The following is a 20,255-nucleotide window of genomic DNA, read 5'->3' as shown; positions in this document are numbered from 1 at the left end:
GGAAAAACTAGACTTCTGTCTAACAGCTGCATTAGAGTAGATCAAATAGAGGGTCAGATTGAAAATGTATGCGGAATTGGGATCTTTAAATCTCGCTGCAGAGTAGGTACAGATTTTACGGATTCTGAGATTGCATGCATAGAGCAGTGAAAACAGTTAGCCCACATCCATTGCGCCCACCTGTGGTACATTCAGAATCTCAGATTGGTGGCCTTGAAATTATCGTCTAGTTTTTAATAGTATAAGGTGTTTATGATGTACACCGCAAAAGCAGAACAGTAACACAATTTTGTAACAATTCTTTATTATTATTATAATTATTATTGTGCAATTCATTAACATGGTCTTGTAATTTATGGGAGCCCAGTTCACTTCAGCATGTCAGCCTTATTGAAATCCCTATGACCAAAACCACTGCATATTCACTACCTACAATAAATATGAAGTAAAACACAATCTTAGATTCCACAGTAAGTCACTAATTTCACATGGTAACCAATCTGACAGTAGCCTTTAGAGGGAAAAATAACACATGGTCTTTGTGTATTGGCAGAAGTTTGGACATTCAGGTGCCACTCCACATAGTTCACATCTTTGTGTTCTTTCAAAAATTCATCTTGAATCTCTGGGGCTATTATATCTGAACATAGTGTATGATGTATTATGGAATTGAAAATAATAAAAAAAAATGAAATAAAAGACTGTTAATCCTCAGTGAGTACATGATTTGACACTCATAGGTGAACAACAACGACGGAAGTCACTCACCTGATTAGAGACAGACATATAACAGTTAGACATATTAGGTATAGTGTGCTATGTGGATTGTATTGCAATATCATTGTGCAGTTTTGTGGATGAAAATACCCACATTGAATAATATCAGCAAAAAGTCAAAAGATAAAATAAAAACATTGACAAGATCACAGTGATTTGAAAACAGCACCCCAAGCAACAGCAGAAATCACCTCCTGCTGGCCTTCCAGTTAACAGTTGATTCTGGATTGCTGGGGTTTGCGGTCGTGAGTTTTTAGTGGCATAGTGAAGACAACGGAGGCACAGGTAAAAGAGTTTAAGGCACTGCTTCCGGTCTTCTTTTGGGCCGTTAGTGTCCCAGAGGTCGGTCGTCGTAGGTGCTGTATCTCTTGATGTGGATGCGGCGCACGCGCTCCCTCACCTCGACGGCCTCGTCGTCCTCGCTGTGGGAGCAGCAGTGGGCACGGCGGCGCGTGGCTTCCAGGAGCGAGGTGTCCGGCACCGGGAGCGTCTCGTAGAGCAGCGCGTTCAACGTTTCCTCGTAGATGCGAGCCTCAGGGAATTCCACCTGCACGCACACACATACAAACACACATACAATTAAACACATCAATTAAACGGAGGTCTCACAGCAAAAACAAGCAGGTCAACCAGTGACTAAACCCACGTGTGAGCAAACACCACTGTCTCCTTTATTAAAATGCCCTTTCATTTGGGGCAACCGTGGCCTACTGGTTAGGGCTTTGGGCTTGTAACCAAAGGGTTGCCGGTTTGATCCCTGACCAGTAGGGAAAATGTGGGTGGGGGAAGTGGTTGAGCACTGCTCTCCCATGCCCACATCCACAGCTGAAGTGCCCTTGAGCAAGGCACCTCACTGCTTCCCGAGCACCGCTGTAGCAAGGCAGCTCACTGCTCCGGGTTAGTGTGTGCTTCACCTCACTGTGTGTTCACTAATTCACTAATGCAGAAACCAAATTCCTTTTATACGCAAGTATACTTGGCCTAGAAACCTGATTTACATTTACATTTTACATAAGAACAACTTGTTTGTGTTGTGGAGTCCACAAGATGCCCATCTTACCTTGGTGTGCTTCTTCTCAGTGGCGTAGACAATGGACGTGCAGCAGACTTCAGCCAGCTTGCGACCCTGTCCATAGAAGGACCAGCAGCAGATCTCATCACCGATCACGTCCTTCAGGAAGAGAACGCGACCATTGTAGCTCAGGGACAGCTTCTCAAACAGCTCAATGTTTTTAAGGAGATGGTCATCTGAATTACTGTGGAAAGAAAGGGTTACGTGTTATTTGTTAAGTCAATTTTACATGCTTATGAAAAAACAGTCTGAAGAAAGAAAGTCTAACGTTGTGGTATTCTTGCGTCCTTTTACCTTGTGTAAGAATATTTGTTGTTGCTTCGATTGTAGAGCAGTTTCACAACAGGCTGGATGAAAGAGAAGTAACAGATGTCAAACAGTGGTTTTCCCAGAGAAGGAACACTTTGTCATTTCAGGTCATAGATGCCTTACTGAATCCCAACATTTGCGGAGATTCAATTCTGAAAGGCTGTGCGCCCTCCTTCACCTTGGTGCAGCCTTGGATTAGTCTTTCCTCCTCTTTTGGCGAGGTGATGACCGGGATGACACAGACAGCCTTCTCTTTATTGTCCTGTCGGTCAGAGCAAACAGGCAATTTCCAGAGAGCACAACAGAAAAACCGCCAGCTACAATAAACAAGCCATTTATCTCATTCCAGAAAAGTGACTTGTCTAATTAAATCTGTAGCCTTCAAAATGGTTGGGCTGATGTTAGGCTGATTTTTTAAACACTGCATTCAGTAATGATTGCCCATATCTACTCCATTAAAATGTTCCATTAAAATGGCATAATCCCTGCCCAAAATATCATCATGCCAACTACAGAAGGATTTTTCAGCCTAAACGGAAAGTATGAGTGGAGGCTTAACCATTCTCTCGGTCTCTCCATCTCTTTGTCTGTCACATGGTCACAGATAGGCCATCCGTTACACACCAACCTGGAGAGCTCTCTGGCACACGTCCACCAGGCCTTGGATGAGGTAATACTTGGCCTCGGCCTGCAGCTCCATGATGCCCTGCCGGTTCTTGGGCAAGGTGACACTGCCATCCCGCAGGTAAGTCAGGATGGCGCCAAAGTGTTTCCCACAGCGGTCAATGAGGATCCAGCCTAAGCACAAAACATCCAAACACTGATGAAATCGGAGATGCTGAAACATTTGTCAGGTAAGGTGTTTGCTTAGAAACGACAAGGCAAAAAGAATACTTTCATAATACAAATCTCTTTGTTTGTAGTTGCATTGATTATAGTGCACAACTTTACCCTCCTTGTCTGTGAACACCTCCATCTTGCCACTGAACATGGTCTTGAGCAAAGAGTCCTGCTTAGTGAGCACTTGCAAGGTGGAATAGAAAAGGGTGCCTCCGACGTTCAGCCGAACATACTTATTGCCGGGGCCGATGGCCCCCCGGTAGCTGCAGGTCTTTGTCTTGGGACAGGCGATGGACGACACAGGTACTAGTGGCCCCGTCTGCAGAGAGTGGAGGCAGCCCTCTGCGGACATGTCCCTCTGGAGGTAGATAACCACCCTGCAGACGATGGGCCTGATGTCTCCCGCCGTGGTGACTGCTACTGGGGAGGCTGCCAGAGCCTGTGTCTGCTGAAGAAGCTGCTCATATCTACGCACACAGGACAGAACAGAAGTGATAACGTGAAAAAATTAACATTGTGAACTGTAAGAGACCTTAATAATTTATTTCAGCACACCTTCATCTGAAGTAAGAGTAGCTTAGTTCACGACATCATTCACAACAAGGTGCTACATTACTACCTACCACTATGGGGATAGGTATTGTGACAATATCCTACTAATGAAACAACGTTGTCTTGCTTGAAGATGAGGATTTACTACCACTCTAAAAAAGCCAAGTACATTCATAAGCTTCATGTAAGGCGTTGAAAGATGTTGCTTTTAAACTGCTGATGTAATGCTTATTCCCCATTTTGGCGGAGTCGGATGCAACAATGAATAATGACACAACGCTGCATTTCATTAAAAATTGGATGCTATCGTTCATTTGGGCCAAGTTACAAGTTGGGAGTGTTAACTGTTAAAAGTTAATTTACCAGTTTCCGACCTTTAACGTTACGAAATAACATTATGTAGAATGGGAGGACAAAAGGCCACTCTGACCAAGCCAAGTACAACATACTACTCTCATCTCATTATTAGCCAGTTCAACATGTCATTAAACCAACAAGACAGGTAAAACAACAAACTAGCATTAGCTAAAGTTGGCTAACAATATCAGGTTAGCTAATTTACTGCGCCTAGCTTCTAACGTTATCTGCCTAACTTATGGGCAGACATCAGTACATTTGGGTATGTATTTTCAATGTTGATCTGAAATATCTAATTAAATGACCACACGTACTTAACTTACATATCTCACTTCGTTTGAAGTGTTCGAAAGTCGAGATTACAAGTCAACTTGTTGGTTCGCAGTTTGACGAAAGTTGTTTTTGTAGTTCTTTAAAATACATTTTTCCTACAAATCCCAACGAGGAGTTTTACGTTTCCGGTTGTGGGCTTTTCGTTCCACGGGAGGCAAAAGTTAAAAAATAAGCTAAAATATATTAAATCAATGTGATGTTAAAGACATTTCAGTTACACTGATTGTTTGCGCGAAGTTCGTTCAGCATTAAAGAAAATAAACATACATCTAACTAGAGAAATGCTTCATATGTTTTGGTTTTGCGTTGGTATCGCCCATAGAAATGGTTCGTGCTATACTAGGGGTATTTATTTGCAACTAAATACTTAATACAGTATTGTAATAAATGTATTAAACACAATTTTGTTCCATTAACGGAATACATTTATAAGTATGTATAATATGATTTAGTCCACCTAGAATCCCCACATATGTCATAGTTAGTGGGAAATGAAAGAAAAAAACCCCCATATGGTTGAGAGAAAGTTTAGTGGACTAGACCGTCGCCTTAGCAGCATTTGCAGCTGAAGTGGAGGACTTTGTTGAACAGATTCCAGAGTGCCACATACTCAAGTCAAATATAAAGGTAGGATATGGGCATATTTATCCATGGACTGACACAGTAATTGTTGATGGACTGTTGCACACACTGAACGCCGATAACCTGTATATTGCCAACGCTGTCATAATATTTAATAGTTAACCTTAAATTTAGCTTGCATAGCTAACGTTAGCTAACGTTATCTCTGTTTCTTCCACGAAGCCTGCTGGCCAAATACATCGCCTTGCCATATCTAGTTAGCAATGAAAATTATTTTTACTAACGTTAATTTGCCGAGAAATCAATGGAAACTAGTATCGTTAGAGGTAGTAAAACTTACTCAGTTGAAGTTGCTACATGTAAGCTGATGTTCAGATGTCGGAATTTGACTAACGGTATTACAAATTGCGCCGTTGCCAATGTTAGCTATGTGAATGCTAAACTAATGAGCTAACACAACGTAAACAGACCTGTGGCAAGAGCGGTATCCTAGTGACAATCTGTTTCTTCTTCTCAGAATCTAAAGTTCTATCAGATTACCCAGAGTGGGTTAAGGCCTAAGGCCATGGCTAAAGATCCACTGGAAGAAGCAGGCCTTCATTTTGATGAACTTAATAAACTAAGAGTGTTGGAACCGGAGGTGAGCCAGCAGACCACCGAACTCAAGGAGGAATGCAAGGATTTTGTCGACAGTAAGTGCACTTTGGTAATATCAGTAGTAATAGTGGTACTGTTAAACTTAACCTTTGCATTGCATTAAACTTAAGGTTGGGTAGCTAGTAACATGTAATATGGATTACTTAATCAAATTACAAAAAAGTAACAACCATAAGCAGACCAGATTACATTAGGAAAAAAGTGTATTGTGTGTGTGTATGTGTATTGCCATACAGGTTCAGGCGTCACTGATGTTTTGAAATAATGAAAGTAATTCACTGGGCCCTCATTCGATTCATAGGCAAAGTGCAAAGTCTTAAATCTAACTAAAATTATGTAATAATATGGCAAAATCAATTTGATAATTTAAAACCATGGATAAGACCTTAAACACAAACATTGAGTCTGGTCAATACGCTCACATGTAACATTATGGCTATAAGTCATGCACAAGAACGTAATGACAGACTTTGTGCTTGGTTTGCCTTTTAATTTAGAGCCCAGTGAAGAAATTCCCTTTTTCATCCATTTTTAAATCCATGTGTACTGGGTACCCATTTAGCACCAAGGGACACACAATTCATCTAAAACCAACAGAAAGGGCCATGCTAGATAGATAGATAGATAGATAGATAGATAGATAGATAGATACTTTATTGATCCCTAGGGGAAATTCAAGGTCACAGTAGCATACAGACAACATGCACACACACACACACATTCACTAACAGCAGAAAAAGTAATTAAAAGTATATAATATAAAAAAAACACAACTAAGCAATAAGGACTGTAGAAGATAAAGAATATACTAAATATACTAAAATACAAATTATACCAAATAAAACTTTAATCTAAATCAGTTCTAAAAAACAGTATCCACATAGTGGGTGATTAATCAATCAGGTGCGCTTGCAATGACTGAAGCAGGGACTGAGCCTTTGGTCCTCTGTGCATAAGGTAAGGTAAGGTGCTCTTTGTGAATGAGTGTCTTGGTGATGGTGCAAATGAGTAAGTCAAACAGTGCAACAGTGCTAGAATAAAGTCCATATATCTATGTATAAATAACTATATTAAGAAAGGTATAAGTGTGGTCACAGTTCAGCTGTGGCATGGAGGGAGCGGTTGTGCATATGTGCTAATAAAGCACGCAAACAGTGAGGCAGAAGACAATGGTAAAGTGGCTAGTGGACAGACAGTTCAAGACATGGAGGTGGTGAAGAGGCAGACAGACTATGCGGAGAAATCTATTTCTCCTCTTCCATTAAGTGATGCATTGAACAGTCCTTGTGCAGTTAAATATTTACAAACAGGTATGTGCTGTGTAGCATACTTTTTTCTTATTTGCACAGCTCTATCTGTATGCCAATTGGTTTATTATATTGTCTTTTAACGGTAGCCTATGTTTTGTGTTACCTTTATTGTAAAGCTGTAGGCCTGTGTTGCCAATCAGGGTTGACCGAATATTGTTATTTGCACAGCCCTCAGAGCAACTGTATGCCTATTGGTATATGTTATTGTTTACACCTTTTTGCAATGAATGAATATAATTATGAATATAATTAAAACCGGCTGTGTTGTCATAATTGTTGTGTTGAGTGAATATATGAAGCACTTTGCTCTTTCTGTTTGAAATATCAATATTGTATCGATATCGTATATCGCCAATCAGCCCCAAAATATCGGGATATCAGTTTTGGTCCATATCGCCCAGCCCTAGTTCAATGGCCCTGGGGATGAATGACTTCCTCAGTCTGTCTGTTGTGCAAGGCAGTGAGCGAAGTCTCCAGCTGATCAGGCTCTTCTGCTTAACAATAATGATGTGGAGTGGATGACACTCATTGTCCAAGATGTTGATCAGTTTGTTCAGGGTCCTTTTGTCAGATATTGAAGTGATGCACTCCAGTTCAGCTCCCACTACAGAGCCAGCTTTCCTTACCAGCCTGTCAAGTCGCCACGCATCCTTCTTCTTTGTGCTTCCTCCCCAACATACCACTGCATAGAAGAGGACACTGGCAACAACAGACTGGTAGAACATCCTGAGGAGCTTGCTGCACACATTGAAGGAGCGCAGCCTCCTCAGGAAGTACAGCCTGCTCTGCCCTTTCTTGTAGAGTGCGTCAGTGTTGGCTGACCAGTCCAGTTTATTGTCCAGGTGGAGACCCAGGTACTTGTAGGTGCTTACCACCTTGACATTGACCCCATCAATGGAGACTGGTAGCAGAGTGGGCTTAGACCTGCGGAAATCCACCACCATCTCCTTGGTCTTTGAAGTGTTGAGTTGGAGATGATTGAGTTTGCACCATTGCACAAAGTCCTCCACCAGGCTCCTATACTCCTCCTCCTGCTCCTACCAGTGACAGCATTACATAGTATAATAGCAGGCATTCTTGATGCACATTGGCGATGTCAGACATGCTGTTCTCTGTATTTTAAGTGTAAGATCAAAATGAGTTTGAAGCTGTTATTTTAAGGTAAAAAAGAGGTGTTGCTTTCAAGAGAAAAAAAGAGAATATTTGGGGGACATTTTGTGGCATTATCTTTTTTTAATTTAAGTTTTAGTCTTTTATTTTGAAGCGATCCAAAAGCATTCAGATTATGTTGCATTATTTTGTAATTCAATGGATTACGTTAATGGTTAGTTATAAAAACATTACATATGGTCTGTATTCAGTAATGTGTTACATTTCAAAGTAATCTGACCCAACACTGCACTTTATTTTGGAAAACAGAAATTGGACAGTTCCAGAAAACAGTCGGTGGTCTAATAGAATTGGTTGATGAACTTTCCAAGGAGACTGAGACAGAGAAGATGAAGGTAAGGAATAGGTGATGTCAGTCATTTACATATGAGTGCAATGCTGTCTAAACCCCTCTACACATACACATGTCTTGCAGGCTATTGGGGCCAGAAACTTGTTGAAATCTGTGGCTAAGCAGCGAGAGGCCCAGCAGCAGCAACTTCAGGCTCTAATTGCTGAGAAGAAGATGCAGCTTGAGAGGTATACCATTGATTGTTATTACAGTTTTTTTCAATCACTAACAAGCGCTTACCCATACTTCAGATACTTCTAAACTCTTAACACAGACTCACATCTACAGTACAAAACACAATTGGCCAAATGGATAATCTTATTCTCAAAAACACATTTAAATATATACTATGTTAAATATATACTAACTCTTCATTTCAAAATAGAACACATCTTTCTCTGCACACACTAACTTTGCCAAAACACTGGAAATCTGACTCAAAATGAAATTATTCTGGCAAAGAATAACACTTGTCACTTCACAAGGTACATGCAGTCAATCAAAGTACATCAGTTTTCAAAATACTGGCTATTGTTGACATTACAACAACTGCATAGACTTTTATGTTTCAGTTTTACAGGTATTTGCATGTAAAACATGCAATCCACCGTTTTTACACTAAATTTATTGGTTGGGAACTGTATGTCCACATGTAATGTTCACATTCAAAAGTATTCCAGTAAAAAGCAAATCGTTTTTTTCCCTTACTGTTTACTACAGGAGGCACAGTAGAAATGCTGTTTACAGTATAATAGAACAGAAACAGTTTTACAGTATTGCTTACAGTGCACAAAATATCCATGAAACACACAAGGGCATTCTGAACAAAAAACAACAAATTATTGTATCTAATCTCTGCGATCTTCAGGATCAGGCAACATGTTTTCATCAACATCGCATTGATTACATGATCAATGATAGTGGCACGGATTTCATCAATGACAACTGTTCTTGCAGCCTTTGGAATGCCACCACCACGCATTCTTACACCTCTACCTTGCCCTCTCTTTGGGCCTGCTCTTCTCCCTGACCCTGCTCCTCTCACTGCATCTCTCACTGGGCCTGCTCTTCTCCCTGGGCCCATTGCTCTTACTCTTCCTCGTCCAGACATTACAGTGTTGGTCTTTTTCTGTTTCCAAAAACATCCCTCCTCAAAGTCCTCCTTTTACTGTATAAGTGTCAATGTAATAGAAAAAAATAGCCACTAAGTCTAAGCCAGACTGGAATCAGCTGTGGTTGGCCCAATTTACCCAACATAAATCAGTTGTGTGTCAATTATTCAATTGTTTGTTTATTACCAGCTGATTGTTGTATGTTGTGTGTTAACATTCGTAAATGCTACAAAAACAATCCATAATTTTGTTGGGAGGTATAGCTTGTCTGTTAAGAAAATGTAAGCATTGTGGAAATGTGTTCACTGACTGCATATCGTGTGAAAATGACATGAAATGTGTGAATGGTATGGCCACAAAAGACCGATGCTGTGCTAATTGTATTTAGAGTTTTGAAAATGTGGACTGGTTGGACAAACGCTTGTTAGCGACTGAAAAAAAACTGTAATGCATATTTGTTTTTTTTACATTTACCTTCAGTAAAGACTTGGTATAAATTCTAAACATTTCACTACTATTTTCACCTTCCTGTTCTAGGTACCGGATTGAATATGAGGCATTGTGTAAAGTTGAAGCGGAACAGAATGAGTTCATAGATCAGTTTATTCTGCAGAAGTGACCGGACCATGGAGGACCTATGGAGGTTCTATGGATTCCAGGGTTCCAGTTTAATTTTGTCTTTGTTTTGTGTTTTATTCTTAATTTGTGGACGGCAAGCCAAGCGAAACTTGAATACCAAGAGGCCTCAGACAGAAAAGTATTCAGTTGTGTCTTATCTACAGCTAGTAGATCAGTTATCAAAACTTACACATTAGAAATCTCAACTCCCCTTTTCCCCATGTTATCAAGCATTGAGTGCTTGAGCATAGCAGGGATTCCACTAGTGACATATTTGCCCCATTATGTATCACAGAGGCAAATATAAATCTTATAATAAATACTATTTATATATAGAGGAATTTATTTATACTATTTATACTGAGGGGTTATGATGTAAAGCGCACATTGTTTTTTACCACTGAGGAAAATAATACAAACTACAGTATTTGCATGTTGCTGTTAATAATTTTTTGAAATTCAAAACCTTTATGGAATACAGTTTTCCTCATTATAATGTGTACTTTCTAATCCCCAATGTAAGAGATTCCATTATAACTCCTGTCCATTTCATCATACTGTTTGTTTTACTCATGGGACCACACCAAAAACATTGCTCTCAGGAGGGACATTTAAAGTTCAGGAAAGTTTACAAACATTCAAATTTGCAACCATTTTTTGCTTTTGTTTATTGCATAAAAAGTAATTGTACAAAAATTACAAATCCCCTCTGTCTTATGTGTAATGGCGTAGACACATTTCACATTATAGTGAAATATACTTGAATAAATCTTTCGCAGATTCATGTTTTCATTGTCTTTCTCTTAAACAGTTTTGATTGTGCAGTGGTCAGAAGCAATTCTGAAGCCTGATCTGAGTGAATTGTAAACCTGCAAAGTCAATTGTGTTATGATACTGCCATCTATTCACTACCTGTACAGCGTCTCACTAGCTACACCTGAGCTGTTATAGATCCCACAATTATAAATAGATCATGCTCTAAACCAATTTTGTATCGTTGTAAGTAATACATCACAAATTCACATGTGTGTCACACACAGGAAGTTGTGACATGACGTCTATTTTACTTTCTTAGACTTCGATTTGGACCTTCCTCCCTGCGAGGCCCCTGTATATGTAGAGCTGAAGAGCATCGTTAGTAGCAACATAACAGGGACTATGAGGTATGGCGCGTAAATGGACATTAGAGTGAGCCGCTCCCGCATGGTCTGAGGCCCAGGATGGGGGGTCTGAGGGAACTGATGGAAGAAGACGTAACTCAGGATGGGGATTAAGGTTGTGGTCACATGCGTAGAGTACACAATTGCTGGGGTCCTGATCCACTTGCAGCCGCCTGTGAATGAGAGAAGATACTATACTCCACTATACTGTAATAGAGAGACACATTCAAGATAAACAAAAATAAACACTGAGATTTCCAAACCCTAAGAAAGAAATATAAATGTAAGAAATATACTCGTATAGAGTACGTCTTGGTTACATGAGGAAATAATTTAGGATGAACAGAAAAATTACGAACTTAATATCGTAAATGTACCACTAGGTGGCAGCCTGTAAATGCAAATCGGAGCCCAGTTTCATCTAATTTCCAAGCCCAAAAGTCACTGCAACGACTTAAAACCGGTTGACAACAAGTATTACTAACCTTTCCAAAATGCATATGCAGCAACAGGGAAGAAAGGCAGTTGTACAAGACCCTCGCAGAATATAAAGGATTTAAACCACACAGGAGGGTCCAGCATCATTGGATCTTTGTATTCAGCGGCGTACCATCGCATTAATTGTTTAACCTGCAAAATACGTTGTTACAGATATAACTTTTTTTGTCCAGCGACACAAACAAATCGCATGAAACCGTAAGACGTAAAGATGTAGGCCTAGGCTAATATCCATTGAGAATAAACTTACCGTTTGAGGGAACACATGCTCCGGTAGTAAGGCTTGGAAATCGATTAATAAGGTTATTGGAATGTGGGAGGCAAAATACAAAAAATAAATTATCTCTAATATGCGAATAACCATTTTGACTGGAGAAGGGTTTGGAAATCTCAGACAAGGCTACACCAAAGACAATACATGTAAAATAGGCTGTAATATTCTTCCTGGTCAAATGAAAAAGGGCGGTGATCAGTCACTGTATAGCGTGGCTTTGCCTTCATTCAATTGGCTCTTTCTCTCAGTTGATTTGAACAGGGGCGTTGCGGACGCGGCTCATTAGTTGTTTTCAGCTGTGAGTACAGCCCCTACTCTGGCCAACAGGCAAAATGTAGCCTACTTGTTGGCAGTTCATGTAAATGTTGGTCGGGTTCGGGTAGTTACAGAGTAGCCTATTTCCTCCCCATTTGTATCAGACACTTTACAGGACGTACATTACATTTACAGGAGTTACAGAACTACAAAAGAGAGAACAGGCCTATTCGTCCCATAAAAAATAATTTATTAAAACAGCAGACAGTTAAGGCTCAGCCTCAAGGACAGTCAGTCCAAAAGAGCATAGTACACAGAGATAAAGATAGAGACTAAAGAGACTAGATAGAGTCTAAACCAGATGAATAGGCTACAGATAGTGGAGTGACACTGACCCCAAGTGACAAGACAGTAAAAACACCTGAAAGCAAACTTCCAACCATATGTGCCATATGTGATACATACATATGATACATATTGTATTTTCTTTAATACACAGTGAAGTGTGAAAAACCCTTTACACAGACGTTCCTTTCTGTCAGCAATTCTGAACAATGAGCCCAAAAGAGTACAATTTCCCCTGCACCAATATCAACAACAACAAAATGTTTGCCCTGACCGATGAGGCCCCACATCGTCTGACAAAGACAGGAGTCAGGCCTCTATAGCTGAACCAACATCCACATAGTCCTGCATGTTGAAAAGAAAGGGGGAAAAAGTTGGTATTTTATCAATGGCAGTGGACAGGATATAATGAAAGGGAATATAAAGGCACCCACTGAATCGTTTTCCAGCACGTTCTCTAAGGTTCTAACAATATCAGTGAAGGATGGCCTTGATGTGTAAGGTTCCTGCCAACAGTCTTTCATTATTTGTTGTCTGTGTGGAAAATGAGAAGTAGACTGTTAGATCCCATCAGTACTATGCATACATTTGGCGGTCAACATGTGAGTGAAAAAGCCAAAAATAATCTTCATTTCAGATGATTATCTCAAATGAACACACCACATTTCACTGTTCTAGATCTATCGAGTTAATGTGGTTTTCTTATACTCACATCTCTGGCCTACAACTGTCTGGACCAACGTTTCTGTGTCCAGCACAGATGTGATACACCACCTCCTCAGACGTCTCCAGGTTCGGATACGGCAGGGTTCCTGAGTCAGTTAACACTGTCATTACAGTGGTCACCAAAGCCAAATGTACAGAGATCATCATTGTGAAAGGATGAAATATACATAGAGCTTACCAAATGACTGCATCTCCCAAAGCACAATGCCATATGCCCAGACGTCTCCTTTGAAGCTGTAGTAGTTGTTCCTGAAATACTCAGGTGGGTACCAGCGCAAAGGCACACGCTCCTGTTTCAATGCATTGCAAAACAAATTGACATTATTTTTTGTTGTGTGTGTGTGTGTGTGTGTGTGTGTGTGTGTGTGAATGATCACTGTGGTTCATGCTTCACACGTCTATTCAGAACACTTTGGGTTTGCTTGCTTGGTGTGAAATCATGGGTTGTCACTGTCGGCCACACTGGTGTGCATCAAAGAGAGACAGATTTTGCGTTGGTAATGTAATGTTTATGTGTCATTATAAGTCGTGTTGGACAAAAGTGCCTGCTAAGAACTAGAAGCATAAACTATAATCTCATTTATATCTACCCTGTAAAGAAAATGACATTTATACTGCCAGTTCCATCCTCTGTTTGACTTTGCTTTATCACTGTGCCTTAATATTTGCTACAAATTATATTATGTTGAACATGGCTGAAAGTGGCAAACAATGACCATGTGACTCATATTTTCAGTGTCTTGCTAACAGAACACGGTGAGATATGAAAGGAGCGATCGCTTCAACAAGTAGGCTACTGTATGTTCCATTGACATAGTTTGTGTATGTATTATTTACTGCAAAAATATAATTGTGACATGGAACAATTAAAACAGTTTTACTAGTCATTCTACTTAAAAAGGTACAACTCATATGAGAAAGTCTGTTAAGTGCCTTAGGCTAGACAGTATACTATAGTTTCTGCTCCATTGAGTTAGAGAGAGATCTTGAAAAATCACTTGATGAAACATGAGCCACACCTCAACATGCGTGTACATTTTGTTCAGTGCACATATACACAATCCATGAAATGAAATACTGTGTATTTGAATAATAATAATAAAAAAAGAACAATTATAAACACACCACTGTTTCAGATCCAGCAGCTCCAATTTAATAAGTGTGCTATATAAACTGTAGGCACTGTGTAATGTGGTGGACATGGCTGACCTTTCGCTGTTTCTTGTGGGTGCTGCGTCGGCTCCTCATGCGCGTCAGGTCCCTGGACAGACCAAACTCGGCCACCTTCACTTCCCAGGGGAACCGGCTCACCATGATATTCCGTAAGGCAAGGTCACAGTGCACTATCTGCATCACACAGTGAAAAGGGGATGAGTCTCTTTTTTCTCTCCTTCTTTCTTTCTTTTCTTTCTTTACTGAAAACATTGTAGAAGCTCTCTACTTTGTGCTTCAACTTGTCGCAGCTTGTAAAATACACCAATTATGCTTTCATTTTGTTTAATTATTTATGAACAGTGAGCAACGGATTGTACACTTGAGATCACTTGTTTTTTTGAGCAGGGTCTTGGTTCACCAAGGACAAAGCAGCAAGTGATGTTTTGTGAAAATGTGTCGTAAACCTTGTTACCATTTTGGAGCGCACATGCTCCATTGCCAGGGCTATGTGGTAAGAAGAGATGGTGAAGAGATTTTGCAGCTCAGGGTCTGAGGCCAGCTTATCTCGTTGTGTCTGCAGGAAATTACGCAGCGTCCCATAGCTCACAAACTCCATGATCAGCATATAGGGTTCTGAAAGAACAGAGGAACGCACGTTTAAATTAAGTCAAAGTTTCAAGAACTTGTAAAAAACGTCACTCATTTGTATGTGGTTAAGGGGAAGTCATACCCTCCACGCTGTTCCATTCCAACAGCTGCAGGACGTTTTTGTGGTAAAGCAGCTTTCTCATGATAGACGCCTCCACTTCAACCTGTTTGGGGCTGACCCCTGTGGAAACAGTCCAAAAGTGCCTGCGTCATGTCTACACTACTGAACCACACAAATCATTAAATATTATTAAATGTGAAATATTAATTTCCAACACAAATAAGCCTTAGCAAGATTATATAATTAAGCAATATGTCAAGAGTGGGTGTGGTGTTGGTAAAGGATATCACCACGGCTGTAATTTGGCCGTAGGTAAGAGGCCGGAGGCCAAGTGTTGCATTTGAATGAATTGGCCAAAAATAGAATAAACGTAGACAGTAAAACAATAGATGTACAATACGTTTCCCTTTCTTCCATTCTGTTGTTGTCCAATAGTGTGTCTTTGCATCTTATACACCATTGAGTATAGTATGCTGTTATATAACCTATACATACAGTATAACCTTTCTATCTTTTAGGTAATAAGAAAATACCTTCTTTGGAGATTTTGCAGGTGATCATTGAATGGCCTTTGCACGTGCCACGGGTCATTTTAGCTTTATAGAAGACGCCCTCTTTCCCAGCCTTGATGAGCTGAAGCAGGTTCAGGTCCATCCTTGTAATGGTGGGAACCTGGGGATAAATGGATCAACTTTTTAATTACATGAAGATGGTGATGAATGATCATTTGAGAGAGGGGTTTTCTGAATGTTGGTGATATGGCTTAGTGTACCTGTAATTTTCCATCTATTAACCGAGGTTTATACATTGAATTTGTACATTTTCTTCCGCTATGAGGTTAATACATAGGGGTATGCTATACATGGCAATACATTTATTTTCTTCATACTTCATTCACTGATCTGATCTGAATAATTCTTCTGTTGGGCACTGCAATTAATACACAGGTGCGGTCAAAAAACAGTTTTGGCTTTTTTAATCGGCATAAAACATCACTGTGTGGTTTATACTGTACACATTGCGACTAATACACAGGAAAATTTTGTGGCAGCTTCGGGTAGTCCCGAGTATGTGACTAACAGTGATTTGTTTTAAGTACAACACTAACAAAACATGGACAGCTATGTTATAATAAAGTAATTTGGCTGTGCAGTATAGACAACTCCATCAGTCAACTTTTCTAAAGCTGTGAAGAATATGAAGTTTTAGGTACCCTTCTGTTTTTTAGATTACCATCTAGTAACTGCTAGCAACTTCTCTCTTTTAGGCCACACCAAACACCTGTCATCTTCTTTTTAAATGCACTGAGGATAAACCTTTGAAAACCCTTGACAACTTACTGGGAAGTGACTACACTATACCTTTTCTAGGTAAATACTTGGGTAACACAGTACTTTGCCTTAAGTGGAATAAGGCCTATGGCATTAATGCTTTTGTTTAATTGATCAATTCTTTTTTTTATTTTTGTTGACTAGGAGAAGAAAATGGTAAACGGTATCTAAGCAATGGCTGTAAGGCTTATTTCACATGGTTGCAGTCATAGGCATTTCATGTGAGCACAATGAACTAAGTGTTAATGTTTTTTGTGTTTTGAGAATGAAGTTAGCTATATGAGAAATTAAAAAAAGAAACACATACACAAACACTATATACTGTATACATACAGTGTCTCTCTCTCTCTCACACACACACACACACACACACACACACACACACACGCACAAACAAACAAACAAAACACACACCCACACCTCCTTGTGCAAATGAATGTAGAACGTGAAACTAGGACACTTAAAGAGTGCAGAAGTCCACCAAAGGCCAAATGCGGTATCTCAACACATGATCAAAGGTGAAACAAAATTCATGGATCCAGTCCAAAATTAATAAGTTCCTGTGATTTCATAACAATCAGACCAGATATTTTTTGCTCAATCCTGCTTACAGAAAAAAACAGACAGATAAATAATACTACACCAAACAAATACCGGTAACCACCTTGGAGGAGGTAATACACTGATTTAACACTGGCTTGTAAATAATAATAATTTTGTTTTATGAAATAAGTTTAGACAGTAATACGGGAAAATAATATTTTGTAATAGTATTTTGCACAAGGGTATATATATTATATTTATATACGTATACTGTCTCAAACTCCATTATTATTTCCCTTATTCTAATCCATGTGAAAATATATATTGCAATAGATACATTATTATAGTTTTACAATTTATTTGTGACTATACTTAAGAAAAAAGCATAGCGTTCAGATGATCTGATGAACTGGCCTTGCATACCAATCAGGCCCTACATTTAACATAACGCTCCATCAACATTTCAACTAACATTTAACTCGCTCACATTTAGTCACTATTTAGACCAACTCATAAGCACATAGGGGACTAATTCCCATGTAATCAGATTATACCTTTTCAGTAATTCTGTGGATTACACTTTTAATCACAGATTTAGTCATGTACCAAATAATATACCTACAACAAGCAGGTGGCAGTTTCACTGTAATGAATACACACCTCTTTTTTCTGTGTATATTAAATGAACTCGGTGTACTTCACTGACATACTTCTCTCACGGTTAGATGGAGAGGTGTCTACCTGTGGCGGAGGCCTCCACGGAAGCCTGGAGTTTCGCCATGTTTTACCCCTCTGCAGTGGGCCCTGGGTGTCCCTGGGGTCTACCATGCTAGGCAGGGGCTGAGGCACGCTAGGTTGCAGGGGTGAGGAGTCTGCTGTTGCTGGGGGAACATTCATCAGCGGACGGCCAAGTCCTCGACGCAAGTCCTCAATGGTCTTCCTTAAAGAGTGAAATCTGACAAAAACAAAAAGAAAGAAAATCCCAATAAAAAGTAAAAAAAAAGAAAATAATAATAATAAAAAAGAACAAATAGAAATTAATGAATGAAAGTGAACATGTTTATTTTGTTGTGGCATTCTAGTGGGTTTCCTGCATAAGGAAAGTGTTAATTAATGGGATTCCTGAATACACATACAGTTCTTTATTTCTTTTTAAGCACAGAGCATTTTGGTTCTGTAGCATATAGCATAAAGTCTAAGGTGAGATTTGTTGATCTCGATAGTACATTTGTATGTTTTAGAGACCTTCATTTCTCTCGTTTAAAAGAACCTTACTTCTTTATCCAGATGCCTCCCAGCACCAGGATGGCGAGGACGGTGAAGACTGAGATGACAATAAGGATGTAGTGTTTAAAGTCCAGGTCAGGGCCTGTGATGGAGCACAGGGGTCAGTAATGTAAATGACGCGCACAAGCTCTGCCCTGTGTCCTCTTCATCTGCGTGCAAAAGTGCACACCGGACGAGGGAATCAGGCCATGTAGAGACCACTTACATCAGTGGCGGTTCTAGACTCAATTACTCCCCGGGCGAGATCCACCCCCCCCCCCCCCAACAACAAAAAAAATCTTCTTTTTTTTCAAACAGTCATTTTTTTATTGAGACATTTTAAATGTCATTTTTAAAGCAACAACAGGCAATTCTGCACAAACAAGCAGATGGCAAACAATGAGATGGCAAAATACTGCTTACAGCATTGCCATTTCACACAGTTAATTAAATGTGCAGGAATCATAGGTCTGCATTCATAACATTATGAGATGTGCGTTGTTTGGAAGAAAGTCAAGGTGTGACTGATTTTAGCCCACTAATAGACTGTTGTAGGCTACTATACAGTGGATCCCCATTCATCCCCCCTTTCCCGTTTCATTAAGGAAACCCAGAGGTGAACTGTGCCCCGCAAACCCCTCCCTTCGCCCCTTCCTCTGCACAGTGCAGTGCAGTAGGCCTACCTTCTGAGCAACAGGGGCGCCAATTCCCTAATTCCTCACACAAGTGATGGATAATAGAAAATCGTTTTGCGACGTTTATTATTATTATTCTTTTTTTTTTTTTTAAGCGCTCGTGCCGCCCCCTACAAGATGCCGCCCTGGGCGACCGCCCGGTTCGCCCGTACCTAAAACCGCCACTGACTTACATGAACAGAAACCACAGCACACACTAACAGCCACCGTGCTGAAAATTACCATCAAGAACAGCACAGGAGACAAACGGTATCGTTATGCTAGACACTAATCGGCATGGCATAAAATAAACCTACGCAACCACAGGCTGAATAGACATCAAATTGAACTTACCTGTAGTTGTTTTATTGTAACTTGGAGTCATATCAGCATTCTGTGTGTCGTTTTAAAGGCACAGAAAGGTATTTAATTACATACAGTAAAAGGTTGATGAGTTTATGCCAAAGAACAGCACACACAACAATATACAGAGAAGCTGATTTGAAATAAGACACAAGCACGTGAAATGGTGCGTAAACAAAGTCAAAGTTAAAGGTAGTGAACAATACACATTAGTATTAGAGATTTTCACTTGATGCGGCGGCGGCGTGTCTGTGATGTTCTGCATAGGCCTTTGTGTAATCTTTCCTTCGTCGGTAACACCCAACTGGTAGTCATTAGTGTATACTAAAGTCAACATTATTCCACTTTAATACGTTTTTTTACTCACCTCTAATCATCTCTTTAGCAGGAGTATAGCTTGATGGTCCATGCATGGTTGTTATCTTACAAAATGACACTAGATTTGAAACGTCAGTCATTTCTCATCCAGAATTATACTGTTAGTACAACTCCAAGCACCTCGGTGAGAATAACGAGAATATCACATCCCTGCGACAAAACGCTGCCAACAGACAGACAGAAATGAAGAGTGTGAGAGAAAGAGGGAGAAACACTGAAAAATGAAGCATGACACCTGTGGCTGTGTAGAAGTCACTAGTGGAGCTTGGAGACTGGGTGTTGCTTTTTTGTTAAGGGGAGACCCACTTCCTGCTAGAGGCATGCTGTGGCTTCAATTGTCAGCACTTGCAAGGCCGTAAGAGATGCACCATCTCAGAGTCCACCCTCTGCATTCCCCAAACAGGACGTGGCTTTGCATGTAAACAACAGACAACCCGTGCAAAGCACTGGCCGAGTCGCACGGGCTAATGAGCACACAGAAGACGGACATACACTAAATGTCAGTTGCGGCTAGGGTCTTCCTTTCAGTGTTGAGTCGCTGCACTTTTGCTTCGCGGT

General features: G+C 40.1%; 4 protein-coding genes across 6 annotated transcripts; 1 reads left to right on the top strand and 3 right to left on the bottom strand.

The window, feature by feature from the left end:
• Positions 1 to 297: 297 nt before the first annotated feature.
• On the bottom strand, positions 298 to 4,444 carry tnfaip1 (tumor necrosis factor, alpha-induced protein 1 (endothelial)). Of its 3 annotated transcripts, none has more exons than XM_076282133.1 (7): positions 4,222 to 4,444; positions 3,110 to 3,465; positions 2,787 to 2,956; positions 2,337 to 2,420; positions 2,144 to 2,196; positions 1,838 to 2,033; positions 298 to 1,324 (listed from the first exon to the last, which is right to left on the bottom strand). In XM_076282133.1, the coding sequence occupies exons 2-7, from the start codon at positions 3,348 to 3,350 to the stop codon at positions 1,106 to 1,108; spliced, it is 963 nt and encodes a 320-aa protein (XP_076138248.1). In that variant the 5' UTR covers positions 3,351 to 3,465; positions 4,222 to 4,444; the 3' UTR covers positions 298 to 1,105. The 3 variants fall into 3 exon arrangements, with proteins under 3 accessions (XP_076138248.1, XP_076138247.1, XP_076138249.1); XM_076282132.1 differs by having other exon boundaries at positions 4,231 to 4,444; XM_076282134.1 differs by having other exon boundaries at positions 4,240 to 4,444.
• A 349-nt stretch (positions 4,445 to 4,793) lies between these two features.
• ift20 (intraflagellar transport 20 homolog (Chlamydomonas)) lies at positions 4,794 to 10,802 on the top strand. Its single transcript, XM_076282131.1, has 5 exons — positions 4,794 to 4,867; positions 5,340 to 5,514; positions 8,209 to 8,294; positions 8,375 to 8,478; positions 9,940 to 10,802. Exons 2-5 carry the CDS (start codon positions 5,388 to 5,390, stop codon positions 10,019 to 10,021), a joined length of 399 nt encoding a protein of 132 aa, XP_076138246.1. The 5' UTR covers positions 4,794 to 4,867; positions 5,340 to 5,387; the 3' UTR covers positions 10,022 to 10,802.
• On the bottom strand, positions 10,658 to 12,138 carry tmem97 (transmembrane protein 97). Its single transcript, XM_076282130.1, has 3 exons — positions 11,929 to 12,138; positions 11,666 to 11,810; positions 10,658 to 11,353 (listed from the first exon to the last, which is right to left on the bottom strand). The coding sequence occupies exons 1-3, from the start codon at positions 12,040 to 12,042 to the stop codon at positions 11,079 to 11,081; spliced, it is 534 nt and encodes a 177-aa protein (XP_076138245.1). The 5' UTR covers positions 12,043 to 12,138; the 3' UTR covers positions 10,658 to 11,078.
• A 325-nt stretch (positions 12,139 to 12,463) lies between these two features.
• On the bottom strand, positions 12,464 to 19,989 carry LOC143121644 (fibroblast growth factor receptor homolog 1). The gene is made up of 12 exons (XM_076282129.1): positions 19,687 to 19,989; positions 19,311 to 19,350; positions 18,292 to 18,385; positions 17,758 to 17,971; positions 15,676 to 15,814; positions 15,164 to 15,262; positions 14,906 to 15,066; positions 14,488 to 14,625; positions 13,457 to 13,568; positions 13,265 to 13,364; positions 12,987 to 13,086; positions 12,464 to 12,897 (listed from the first exon to the last, which is right to left on the bottom strand). The coding sequence occupies exons 2-12, from the start codon at positions 19,339 to 19,341 to the stop codon at positions 12,862 to 12,864; spliced, it is 1,224 nt and encodes a 407-aa protein (XP_076138244.1). The 5' UTR covers positions 19,342 to 19,350; positions 19,687 to 19,989; the 3' UTR covers positions 12,464 to 12,861.
• Between the last annotated feature and the right edge of the window lie 266 nt (positions 19,990 to 20,255).

The sequence above is a fragment of the Alosa pseudoharengus genome, unplaced genomic scaffold (genome assembly GCF_046254945.1).
Source record: "Alosa pseudoharengus isolate Yale_2024_CS ecotype anadromous, Long Island Sound unplaced genomic scaffold, YU_APseudo_1.1 YU_APseudo_1.1_scf_13, whole genome shotgun sequence".
NCBI lineage: Eukaryota > Metazoa > Chordata > Actinopteri > Clupeiformes > Clupeidae > Alosa > Alosa pseudoharengus.
The sequence above is the reverse complement of the archived record's forward strand: the minus strand, read 5'-3'. Positions and strand labels throughout refer to the sequence as shown.

Excerpts from the sequence above, each read along its gene's own strand:
- tnfaip1 (XM_076282133.1), bottom strand. The coding sequence starts at position 3,350 with ATGTCCGCAGAGGGCTGCCTCCACTCTCTGCAGACGGGGCCACTAGTA. Across the intron at positions 2,197-2,336 it reads TAATCCAAGGCTGCACCAAG|CCTGTTGTGAAACTGCTCTA; the intron begins GTGAAGGAGGGC and ends TCTTTCATCCAG. Across the intron at positions 1,325-1,837 it reads CTGAGAAGAAGCACACCAAG|GTGGAATTCCCTGAGGCTCG; the intron begins GTAAGATGGGCA and ends GTGTGCGTGCAG.
- ift20 (XM_076282131.1), top strand. The coding sequence starts at position 5,388 with ATGGCTAAAGATCCACTGGAAGAAGCAGGCCTTCATTTTGATGAACTT. Across the intron at positions 5,515-8,208 it reads ATGCAAGGATTTTGTCGACA|AAATTGGACAGTTCCAGAAA; the intron begins GTAAGTGCACTT and ends TTTGGAAAACAG. Across the intron at positions 8,295-8,374 it reads CTGAGACAGAGAAGATGAAG|GCTATTGGGGCCAGAAACTT; the intron begins GTAAGGAATAGG and ends CATGTCTTGCAG.
- tmem97 (XM_076282130.1), bottom strand. The coding sequence starts at position 12,042 with ATGGTTATTCGCATATTAGAGATAATTTATTTTTTGTATTTTGCCTCC. Across the intron at positions 11,811-11,928 it reads AGCATGTGTTCCCTCAAACG|GTTAAACAATTAATGCGATG; the intron begins GTAAGTTTATTC and ends CGTATTTTGCAG. Across the intron at positions 11,354-11,665 it reads TGCATATGCATTTTGGAAAG|GCGGCTGCAAGTGGATCAGG; the intron begins GTTAGTAATACT and ends TCTCATTCACAG.
- LOC143121644 (XM_076282129.1), bottom strand. The coding sequence starts at position 19,341 with ATGACTCCAAGTTACAATAAAACAACTACAG. Across the intron at positions 18,386-19,310 it reads TTACAATAAAACAACTACAG|GCCCTGACCTGGACTTTAAA; the intron begins GTAAGTTCAATT and ends GCTCCATCACAG. Across the intron at positions 13,365-13,456 it reads TTGGGAGATGCAGTCATTTG|GAACCCTGCCGTATCCGAAC; the intron begins GTAAGCTCTATG and ends TAACTGACTCAG.